Genomic DNA, 12,756 nt, shown 5'->3' with positions numbered 1-12,756 from the left:
GCCTCACTGAGATTATATTACACTGCCACATATGTACACTTTCACTGTTACGTGACACTGTATATTATACATTGTATCCCTATTACGTAAAATTTGATGTGTGGATTGTATGTCACGTGATCTTTTTTTGCAGTGTCATGTTATATTTTGATGTGTAATGTAATGTCACATCTTGATGTGTAGTGTCATGTCATATCTTGATGTGTAGCGCCATGTTACATCTTGATGTGTAGTGTCATGTCATATTGTGTACGCAGCCTCAACGGAAGGTGCGCCATCTGTGAGACGACTGGGCGACGGGGCAGCTGGTGGCAGTGGTGAAGCCGTGCAGCCACCTGCTGCCACCTGGGACAACGTGGCACCTGCCAAGAGCGGTAAATCCTCACTCATCTCTTTCCCTCCACTTTGTGAGCATCTCCAAGGAGAATCAGGAAGAGTAGGTAGGATCGGGATGATCAGGAGGCGAGAGCAGGATTGGAATGATTTTACTGTCCATATGATCTTACCTACTACTGAATCATTATAATAATAATAATAATAATAATAATAATTATTATTATTTTTATTATAGTATCTTATTATTATTTACTTTTCAAGGTAGTCCATGCATGTCGTAAGAGGCGACTAACATGCCAGGAGCAAGGGGCTAGTAACCCCCTTCTCCTGTATAAATTAATAAATGTAAAAGAGAAGAAAACTTTTACTTTTCTTTCCGGTCACCCTGCCTCGGTGGGAAACGGCTGGGGTGTTAAAAAAATTAAAGCATGGTTAACCTGTGTGGGCCATGCCAAAAACTATCTGCAAATAGTTAATATATTTATCACAAGCGTGTATAGGATATAGATTAAACATTACCTGCAGTTTAGAGACTGAATTCTGCAAGGTAGTATTGATGCATGCAGTAAGTGACGTTATGTTTGCATGCTTGCAGATCCCAGGTCGAGTGTGGACGTGTGGCAAGGCGGCTCCCGCTTCCCTAACTCCGGCCAGGGTAATGTGTTGTACTTCCCTGAACCCTTACACATCCACATACACATATACCCTTCCTATCCTCTTCCCTACCCTTAACCCTGTCCCCTCCCACGTAGGAGAGGCCCACACTAACCCCAGCTCAACCTCTCTCACTCCTGTTGGATTACCATCATAAGGAGGGAGTAAACATAAACTAGTGCATGGTAAGGTAAAGGAGAATCAAAGTGTGGTGCACTAATGTTTATCAAACAAGAGAGATGAGATGAAAGAAAGAACAGCTATGGTCACACCAGACATAATAGCTATCACTGAAACAAAGTTGACAAATATCAGATGCCATATTTCCAGCAGGATGCCAAATGTTAAGGAAAGACAGAAGAAACAGGAGTTGAGGCATGGCACTATTAATTAGAAATCAGTGGAGTTTTGAAGAAATGAGGGAATAAAAAGACTAGAGGAAAACGATTTTATAGACTGGAGTACTCAAAGTAGTATTTGCGGTGATATACAACCTGCCACCTAACAGCTCGAGATATCCTGGGAAAAGGAAGCAAAGAGTGTCAGGAAAGAGACGTCAGACTGGGAAAGAGTAACTAGCGGGGTTCCGCAAGGATAGGTATTATGATCAGTACTGTTTCTGGTTCATATGAATGACATTCTAGATGGAACTGATTCAGATATATCTGTTTGCTGATATAAAACTGTATGTAAATAAAAGGACACAAGTGCAACTAATGTGACATTTATTGTGGCAACGTTTCGCTCTCCAGGAGCTTTATCAAACCATTACAAACAATACATGGACACAGAGGGTATATAAAGGTTCAGAGTGAGGTGAATACTAGTGAGGTACCATTTCGATGTTCACTAGTGGTGGTAGTAGTAGTAGTAGTAGTGGTAGTGACAAAAGTAGAGCAATTAATTCGTACATGAGTAAAAGGATATAAAAGCTATTACTTGGGTAACATAAAAATAGGTTGGACAAATATAAACTGGAATGAGGCAGCTTGTTTCAGTGTTCACTCTCTGTGCTTTGTGTAGTATAACAGGAGAGACTATGTGATGGCAGGGTTTACTGTTTTCAGGAGGATTCTTGCTAAGACTTCGGAGATGGTGAAGCTGCCGTTGTTTTGTAGGCAATCTTGTAGGAAGTTGTGTCTGTTGCGATAGCTGTGAGCACGAAGAAGGGTGTCCAAATAACGTCTGCATGAAATGTCCATTATGTTGCGGTGTCCGACAGATTGTAATAAAGTTGGTAGAATTACCGACAATATGTAAAGTAAAAGGACACAAGTGCAACTAATGTGACATTTATTGTGGCAACGTTTCGCTCTCCAGGAGCTTTATCAAGCCATTACAAACAATACATGGACACAGAGGGTATATAAAGGTTCAGAGTGAGGTGAATACTAGTGAGGTACCATTTCGATGTTCACTAGTGGTAGTAGTAGTAGTAGTAGTGGTAGTGACAAAAGTAGAGCAATTAATTCGTACATGAGTAAAAGGATATAAAAGCTATTACTTGGGTAACATAAAAATAGGTTGGACAAATATAAACTGGACAACGTAAGGCCTCAAAGAAATCTGAACAAATTTCAAGAGTGTTTAGATAAGTGGTTCCTTGAATTCAACCGCAGTCAGTTCCGGATCAGCCGGGCTGTGGCATGTTGGTTTGCGTGCAGCCAGCAGCAACAGCCTGGTTGATCATGAACCAGACTGGGGGGCCGCGGGGGCGTTGAAACTCTCTCCAGCAGGCAGAAATGCAAGGTCATGAAGACTGGGGGAAAAGCAAGAAGGCCTGAAATGGGGTATATACGACTCTAGTATATAGCCCATTTCAGGTCTTCTGTAGCTCTAGTAATCAGAGCGACAGAGGCTACAGATTTCACTCATAAAGACCTAGGGGTTAGCATAGTTCCCAATATATCGCCAGAAGTTCAAATCAGCCAAATAACTAATACTCAGCCAATACTTGTCTGGCAAATCTCTAAGAGTAACCTTCAGGAATCTCCAGCCATTCCAGTCGCTTTATACAACATACGTCAGGCCCATCTTAGTACAATGCATCACCAATATGGAGCCTGTACCTGAAAAAGCATGTTAAGAAACTGGAGAAAGTGCAGATACAACAAGGCACCTCCTGAGCTACGAGGAGAGCCTAATGGAATTGAATCTATCAACATTGGAGGACAGAACCTCCAGGGCAGGACATGATGACATACACAATATTCAGGGAAATTTATAAGGTAAACAAGGATAGACTGAGAGGCGAGAAACGCGAGCTCGGTGACACAGCTGGAAGTTAAAGGAACAAATTAGGCACAGGGAAGTTATGTTTCTTCTTTCTCAGATTATTATTATAATCAAAAAGAAGCGCTAAGCCTTCTTTCTCAGAGAAGTCAGAAAATGGAATGATCTTGGTGAGGAAGTGGTGGAGGCAGACTCCATACATAGTTTAAAGAGAATGTACGATAGGTCCCACGAGGCTACAAGTGAGTGAAACTGAAGAGTGACAAGTTAAGAGGCCGGGCCAGAAGCTGAGAATCGACCCATGAAACAACAAATAGGTAAGTACAAATAGGCGAGTACATATACGCGCACACACAAAACAATCCCCTGTCTGTGGCTCAGTAATCAAGATACTCCACATATTTAATTATTATTATTATTATTATAATCAAAAGAAGCGCTAAGCCACAAGGGCTATACAGCACACATTTAATAATGAGGATAACATCACAATATTTCTCAGGACCACACTGACTGTCCAATAATAACTTACTGCCTATGCCGGATACTTTACATATCTCTTATAATATACCTTTAAACTATAAAGTAGATTTAGTTATTATTATTACTATTATAACTTATTATAATGGGGAACTGCTAAGCCTGTCGCGTTCATACAAAGTCTTTGGAAATAATGATAGACAAATAATTTCGATTCAAAGAAGTGGAAAATAGGTTCATTTCCTTAGATGAAAAGCTTCTTTTCCTTGAAGTGAAAAGTATAATGTAAGGATGTGAAAATGTGTACAAAACTGACATGACTTGAGCCATAGTGGTCTTGATGCTGCTGGATGTTGTCAAGATGCAACAACTGCTGTCACACGTCTGTGAGAGTTTACAAGGAGAGGTGGATGGTTGGTGTAGAGTACCATTAATACGTCTCGTTCTCCTCAGGGTACCCACCTGGTATCTTCAGTCATCGACCAACCATACTCGACACCTACAGCCCATACCAGCCGTCAGTGGGGTGCGTACCAGTGATTCACTTGTTCTGCGTTGAATTGCCCCCTCCTCTCCATCCCAGTATATATATATATATATATATATATATATATATATATATATATATATATATATATATATATATATATATATATATATATATATATATATATATATATATATATATATATATATATATATATATATATATATATATATATATATATATATATATATAAATATATATATATATATATATATATATATATATATATATATATATATATATATATATATATATATATATATATATATATATTATTGTAAATAATGTTACTAACAATAAGAATAAATATATTAATGTTAATATATTACTTTGAATGGTCATATATAACAATCATGAGTTATAAATTGAATAACAGTAACCATCTGACTGTCAGATTACTTTGGTAAATCAATGGTACGTAACAGCTGACTACTAATGAGGATACTTATTAGCTAACATTACATGAAGCATTTCTGTACTCAACTTGTTACACTGATTTGCTAATCTAACTGCACATTTGGTGATCTGCGCATCGTTCGGTCAGTCACCCTTGTCTGGTCAGAACTTCAATATGGGAGGAGATTCTTGCCTCCGACATACATCTGCTGTTTTTTATGGTATTGAACCGTAAACGATCGCAAATCTCTGCTTATATTCTGTGCGGTAAACATTGGTCAGACCTGTTAACGTATTTATCCTGTTAGTATTAATGTTATAGGAGTCAGTCATTAATCCACTGGAGTCAAAATGTGCGTCTATATGTGAAAGTTGCTTAGCCACTACTGTGTGTTCTTGCTCCAAGTATGTGTGACCATTCGTGAATAGTAGTTATAGAATTTAAAAATAATTAAGCCATTCTCAACTTGTGGTCGTACGGGGAACGACTTTCTAAGCTTCATTTAAGTGGATAGATATCCATTTACTCTAAAGTCTATTCACATGGCCACAGAATGTAGTAATTTTTATGGTGACGCTTGTTATGGTGAGCTTGTTAAAACTAACTCCATTTTTCTGGGAAGGTGAGTTTCTTACGGTTGCCTTCATTTCATGCTGATTTTTTCCTTTTGTTTACTAGAACTGAGCAGTAATAACATAGGTAATAACATAGAAGTTATTACCTTATTATATGTTGTGGTCATCTCAGTGAGTTTCACCACCACACACGCTTCATAACAGCCTTCAGTGAACTGGCTAGTAAGTTATCTCCTGATCAAGTGGAATAGGCGAGATAAGTTTGAGGTAGTTATTCCTCAGACTTGATAAGGTATACCTGGAGAATACATGGAGAGGGTTTCGGGGGTCAACGCCCCCGCGGTTCGGTCAGTGACTTAACTTTAAATGAAAATGGTCAACTATCTTAAACAAAAAAATAAGATTCTACATAATACTGACTGTATTCTGTTATCATGGGTGAAGCTCTACAAAATTTACTGCATAAAACTATTGCAAAAGTTTAAAATTATGCGTGAAGAGTAAATATAAACTTACAGAAATCTGAATCTTACATTATAACGATTTATTTCTATTGTTACCCATTATTATAACATTCATATGAGAGAGCTAAAGTCGTATAGCGAATGGGAAACAATGAGATTCGATCCAAGGTATGGGAAGGTGCCTTGGTTCAGTCCCTTGCATGGGTAGAAACGTTTGGTATATTTCCTTACATATGTTGCTTTTGTTCACCTAACAGTAAGTAGGTACCTGGGTGTTAGTCTCGTGTGGGTGGCGTCATGGGGGAAAAGACTGAAGAACCACAATGCAAATAAAACAGTCCTCGATGACTTATTGACTTGATTGGGTTATCGTAGGATAACCCATATAGAAATAAGGCACTCTGACTTTTCTGGGTTATCCTATGTTCTCTACACATATGCTATGTATGATAATTATGTAACTATTTGTGTATACCTGAATAAACTTATCGTTGAAAGATAATGTTTCCCATGAAATACCTTCCGTGACCATTTTCTTTTTTCACAGAAAACGAACTAATCAGCCATTTCCTCATAAACTATTATTTTTTTCCAACTTTCAGAGGTCAGGATGAGAGCCAGGTATACGGTGGACGAGGCCGCCCACCCACTGGTTACTACGACTACAATCAGAGATCTGCCTGGGCGGGACCCAGGTATAACGGTCAGTTTGCTCACAGTTTTTTACTTATGTTATTTAACTTTATATGGAGAATATATCATTTTTGTTTGTAAGTTTACTTAAGTGCAAATTACACAGATTTTTGAATGATTATAAGTACATACAAACAGGTGCAGATTAACTTAAATAACCCAAAATAATTACTTATTATTATTGGGGTCTTTGTAATGACTTTAGCAGCCAATGTGGAAATTAAATCACTTACATGTACCTCAACATTACATGCATAGAAGTAATCTCATGGGAGGTGACAACCATATATTGTTTACAGTAGTTACCCCGTGTAGAAGTGCGAGAAAACTTAAGCCACCCCTGGTCACTGCAGGTGGCTCCTTCGACCTCACAAATCTTATCCACATCTAACCTAGACTAGTACCGTAGACTAAGGTTGGGTAACACCAATGGGCATAGCGTTACAAATAAGTTGTGGACTGTATGTATAAATCGGACCAATTAGAAAAGGTGGGGAGGGGTTTTACGTGAACATAATGAGACTACCACTTACCAGATTTTCTCTGGAGGTCACTTGATGTAGCTGGATCACCCACAACCTATCATATTATAACATACCTAACTGGTCAGTATCAGTTTGCTATAACTAGAAAGGTTACTTAACTGTGAGTGGTTGATGCTCCTTATTTCCTCCATCCATCTCATTTCGATGTCCTGCTACACCAATACGGTTCTTATTTCAGCAGGACGAGGTATCTTTTAGTTTGTCCCGGTTTAGGAGCCGTGACTTCATAAAACCTCCACGATCCCTGGGACCGGAATCACGAAGTTAACATGTGCTCACTCACTCAGGGAATGGCGGCTCATATCACTTCAACCATTCCTTAACTTAGTGTTGTTATCACTGATTTCACTACAATTCACAAGACGACTTAACGTCTCGTGAATTTTACACACATTAGAGGTCGCTCCATTAAGATCTGAGCTCGATGAGCGTCGATTAAATAGTCTGGTAATCTTCCCCCGAACACTTGTCATGGCGTGCCCCGTCGGACCCGCTTGGCATCCCTCACTATTTACTAATTTTACCACATGGTTATAGTGGTCCTGCAAATTATGTTCCTTCACTCTTCACTAGGAACAGTTATGACACTTCCTATTATGAAGTGGGACCACTAATCACGTTTCGACCGTCAGAACCACCAATTTCCTGGTTCCATGTTAACTAGCACACTCTCCCAGGCCTATACCCCCAACGAGACTCCCAATGCCCCATCTCGGCCTCCTCTCTGCCCATTGGCACAGGCGCAGAGGTTCCCTGTTGGTTCTCTTCCATTTTCAAATACATTTTTGACCAACATCAACACATTAAACACCTATTAGGCTCTATAACTTTGGAAAATTAAATATTTTCCACAGCCAATAAGAGAATAAAAATCAGTCATGATTATTAATAAAACTAATTAGAGTAAAACAAATTCATATATAATTTCAAAAAAGGAATAAAATAAAAATAACATTATTTTTACTATTACTACTACTGTACTCCCTTCTTTCTTACCTCCTCCTCATTACATCATGCCCTCTGGTCTTTCGTGTTTTTTCATGGCTCAGTTGTAACCTGACATTAGTCCAGGATGGATCGAAACATTATCATAAATTTCCTTGCCTAGGTGCAGGTTGTTAATTTTAATTTTAATTACGTATTATTAATATCGCATATTTTTGCCAAATCCACATAAAGGCTTTATTAGCCTCACTAATGAAGAGATGTTTCAATTTCATAACTTTCACTAAAGCTTCTTTTCCCTATGGCCTCTTTTGCCATAGCCTCTTGTTTCACTATACATGTTTATTCGAAATCATGTGCACCTCTCCAAGCATCTACTCAGCACTGAGAGCCCCTTCTTATAGTCTTGTAAAATGGAGTTACACAAGCTCCTCAAATTTAAGAGTATATTGTCACGGGTACTAAGCACTTATGATGGGAAGTTTAACCTGTTGGGTCTGGCCCTGGCTCATACTTCAATTTATTTGTCTCCCCCCTCTATTCTTCTCCTATTCCTACTTTACCATCACGATCATTACCTGTGACTTAGTCTAGAGTATATTGTTCTGTGTGTACATCATTATTTCATACATTATTTGTAGGTTATTTTTTTCACCTCTGTACAAAAGGAAATGTAGTTAATTAACCAAAACGTCAAGGAGAAGAGCATCGACACAGGTTTGAGAACCATGGTTCGAGAGGTTTAAATTTTATACTTTGTTGGTGTGCCTCATAATCATAAATTTCCAAAGAAACTTCTAAAGGGTGAAACTATCTGCACTGTTGACTTAGTCAAAATACTTATTGCAAAGAACAGAAAGACTGATGCAGTGACTTATGTGAACCTTGATCGTGTGTGTTCAGTAATGGTTTATGTGGCCAAATCGCCTGTGTTCAGTAAATCCATAGGAATTATACGTAGCGTTGAGAATGGGGAAGAACCAAGCTCGATCCTAGGAAGCGAAGAATAGCTTTGATTCCTTGTCTCAAGAGCCTATCGTAAAGACACCCCATGGAACGAGACCTTGTTGTCAAGACCGTGTAATCATGGTGTGTTCATTGTAATGTACTGTAACAAAGATGTAATAAAATATGTAGTACATTAGTGTGATCACAGTAGCGAGGAAAGTTTTCACAATGTGATGCTGTAGCCACTGCCTGTGAAGGTTGCTAGCTGCAAATCTCTGTACCTGTAGATGACGAAATGCCTCGGTCAAAGCTGTTTGATTCATGACAGTAGGACCTAAATTTATTTTCTGGTAGGGTAAAGTGAGGCCCCATCATTTTCCGTACATGAGTGAAGTACTATTATGTCATCATTTGTTAAAGCTCTGGTCTCTGTAATTTCTGTAGTGATGCCACAAAAAATATCTTACTTTCTAGGTGGACAACTTAGACATTTATGATAAAAATTATGCACAAAAAAGATAACTTTGATGATAGTAAGAGAGGGAGAGAGAGAGAGAGAGGAGTTATGCACTGGTATGTTTTTTCAGGTGATGCAGGCAGTCGTGTTGACCACTACATGGGTTCTGATATTCACCGAGGTTTCCACTATCCTGACTACGGCCAGCCACAACCCCAACAGCAGCAGCAACAGCAACAGCAGCAGCAGCAGCAGCAGCAGCAGCTGCTACTACCACCTATGCAGCAGCCACAGATGAACAGCAATGTACAGTACCCAGTCTTCATTTTTATAGTCATGGGAAAGTACTAAACTTATAGTACTTTATATAGCACCTGGAGAATGGGAAGGGATCTAGTTAAAGCCTAATGAGGGGAAACTTCAATTCCTCAGAACAAGAGCCCTTCAGCATCAAGTAACCCCTCTTAAAGGGATTGGCCATATGTTTTGTGGAGAAAATAAGCATGTGTGTGTTAGGAGTGGAAGCAAGCAGTTTTTATGATTTGACATGCTGTTGAAGTGTGAGCAAGGTAACATTTATGAAGGGATTCTTGCTACTTCTACTCACACTTAGGTCACACTACACATACATGTACAAGCATATATATATATACACCCCTCTGGGTTTTCCCCTATTTTCTTTCTAGTTCTTGTTCTTGTTTATTTCCTCTTATCTCCATGGGGAAGTGGAACAGAATTCTTCCTCCGTAAGCCATGTGTGTTGTAAGAGGCAACTAAAATGCCAGGAGCAAGGGGCTGATAACCCCTTCTCCTGTACAAATTACTAAATTTAACTAACGCGACGGGCTGGAGTTTTGAGACTCTATGACCGCGGGTTCAATCCCGGCCGGGGGTCAATGGTTTACTAAATTTAAAAAGAAAAACTTTCGTTTTTCTTTTTGGGCCACCCCGCCTCGGTGGGATACGGCCGGTGTGTTGAAAGAAAGAGATATATAATATACATTCACTAAGACTCAGTGTATTGCTATTTTATTCAAAACTATATATTTAAAGTGTTCAACAATGTATTTAATTTTGGAAAATCATATTTTTATTCTACATCATTATATAACACATATCCATGAGCAGCCCGTCTGGATGGACAAACCGAACTACGGCTTACAACCAAACCAGCTACAACTGCACCAGCAGATGCAAGATCTGCACCAGACAGTGTCAGTGATGCAACAACAGCAGCAGCCACAGGCAATTGGTCAGCAGCCTCTGGTGCCTTACCAACTACCTCCCACACTAGAGCAACTACATAACGGGGCCAATATGCAAGCTAATCTCCAAGGAACACAGGTTAGAACAGTTATGTCCTCATATAATGGCAAAACAATGTTGTATACTTATTTAGGCTATTAAAAAGAAAGAGGGGTAGGGATGTCGCAGTTCGTAGGGTTACTTGAATTGTGATGTCTTCGCAAGACAGATATTAAATGAAAAACAGGGAATGTATTTCCTTTTTTTTCTTTATCTTCCGCTGTTGATGGAAGACCGCCAGTGTGTTAAAAAATCTAACTTTATAGTTTATACATATTATTTACCAGGAGTTAATGGCGAAGATTTAACAAGAATTTCATTTTAAGATGGATATGGCGGGTGTTGGCAGCGGGCGGATAGCAGCCAACAATGAAGTAGCAAGCATGTTAGTCTCTAAAACCAGCCCCTCCACCTCCACCCTCATCGTCACACCACCTTCAGGTAAGTTCTCCTTCGTAACATTAACTACTTTTTATCCTACAATGTAACTGCAATACACAATAGGGTAGCAACACTATTATGTACCCACTTTTGTTTTAAGAATGCTTCTCCAGTGGGTCCTTTTACAACCCATTTTACTATTTTTCTTACGTTTGTGGACTTGACAAATGTAGGCCACCAAAAGCATCTGTTTACACTATGGCATTTTATAAATGTGAAACAATTATACACTACAATTAATAAAAGTCAAGTGTTCTCAGCTAGAACAAAGCAAAAGCAGTCTTGACAAAGAATATAAGTTGTAGAAACTGAAGATGAGTCCTGAAATATTATACTATCATAGCTAGTTAAAATAACCAACATCAGTTGAAAACTCCCATTGGATTATTGTCCAAAGACTAATAAAAGTCCCTGAGGTTCCTACAGGCACCTCAGTAATTATAAAAACCATGACATAGGTGTAAAGGGCTAAGCTGAGGGCAAACCGTTAAAATATGTTGCAAACATGTTTTTAACTTTCAAATATAAATAATAATTATCACAAAGACCCCAATGGAAATAAGTCACTTTGATTTTTTTTGGGTTATCCCAGGTTCTCTACACATATGCTGCTATGTATGATAATTAATGTATCTGTATACACCCCTCAAGGAAGGTTCCTTGATGTTGGTGAGGGGCTCTTGATTTAGGAAATTGGATCTGTGCTCCAGTTCCCCGAATTAAGCCTGAATGCCTTCCACATCCCCCCCAGGCGCTGTATAATCCTCCGGGTTTAGAGCTTCCCCTTGATTATAATAATAATAATATCTGTATACACAGATATGCATATCTAGATGTATACATACACTCATCTAGGTATATGTACATTTACATACATCAAGGTGCAATATACTCTGTGCAGTATGTACATATAATCTTATCTCTTACCCATGAAAGTGAAGCTGGTTACCCTTCCAGTCGGGGTGACGCTTAACAACGGCAGCAACAGTAGCGTGGACGGGGAGGAGACTACAGCAATGGGTACATTGCATACCCACACACCCGTGCACGATGCCCATACTCCTGTGCATGCTGCCCAAACTCCCGTGCACACTGCCCACAACCCCATCAATGCTGTGGCACATGCCTCCTTAGCACGCCTTGAGGTCAACCTGGAGGAGCTGGAGATGGAAGCCAGGGAACAGGACGCTCAGGCATCAGGGGCAGTACTGGCACTAGCCATGGGTATGTAATGGATAGGGCCAAGGAATGACACTAGCCATGAATGTGAGGGCCAGGACCAAGGAATAGCTCTAGTCATGGTTATATGAGGGGTATTAAGGGATGGTACTACCAAACAGTATATGACTATGGGTGTTGGCTGAGGAAGAGTTAAGATGTTGAAGGAGTGTAGCTAAGTGATAATGGAGTGTCACGTGATGAGGGTGTGTCAGGTGAATATGGACTGCATCATGTGGGCAAGGCACTGAATACGGACAACCTTGGCCACAGTCATCATCATAGGCACTAGCCACTTAATATGGTCACATTTTTTTCGGCTGCTTGTTTTTTATAACATGTTTTAGACCTTATTACTGCAGATACTACTATCTAATTCTTGTAACTTGACCAAATCAAGCTAATTAACTCGTGGATTTCTCTCTCATTTATATTTTGATGCAAATATTTTCTGTGAAGTATCAACTTATGAATTATCTGGTTAATCTATTATTATTCATGGAAAGCACTAAACCCAAA

General features: G+C 39.2%; 1 protein-coding gene across 2 annotated transcripts in view; it reads left to right on the top strand.

The window, feature by feature from the left end:
* The window catches only part of LOC128696271 (uncharacterized), a 121,964-nt gene that overhangs the window by 99,973 nt on the left and 9,235 nt on the right, over window positions 1-12,756 (top strand). The window contains exons 5-12 of one of the 2 annotated variants that reach the window (XM_070092265.1): window positions 258-374; window positions 932-991; window positions 4,156-4,228; window positions 6,288-6,388; window positions 9,404-9,579; window positions 10,402-10,617; window positions 10,905-11,019; window positions 11,956-12,243. In XM_070092265.1, the coding sequence (XP_069948366.1) occupies window positions 258-374; window positions 932-991; window positions 4,156-4,228; window positions 6,288-6,388; window positions 9,404-9,579; window positions 10,402-10,617; window positions 10,905-11,019; window positions 11,956-12,243 (1,146 nt within the window). The remainder of the gene's footprint in view (window positions 1-257; window positions 375-931; window positions 992-4,155; window positions 4,229-6,287; window positions 6,389-9,403; window positions 9,580-10,401; window positions 10,618-10,904; window positions 11,020-11,955; window positions 12,244-12,756) is intronic. The other variant, XM_070092266.1, reaches the window with a different exon arrangement.

Source organism: Cherax quadricarinatus, chromosome 39 (genome assembly GCF_038502225.1).
Source record: "Cherax quadricarinatus isolate ZL_2023a chromosome 39, ASM3850222v1, whole genome shotgun sequence".
Lineage (NCBI taxonomy): Eukaryota > Metazoa > Arthropoda > Malacostraca > Decapoda > Parastacidae > Cherax > Cherax quadricarinatus.
Note: the sequence above shows the minus strand (reverse complement) of the source record. Positions and strands in the feature narration are given on the sequence as shown.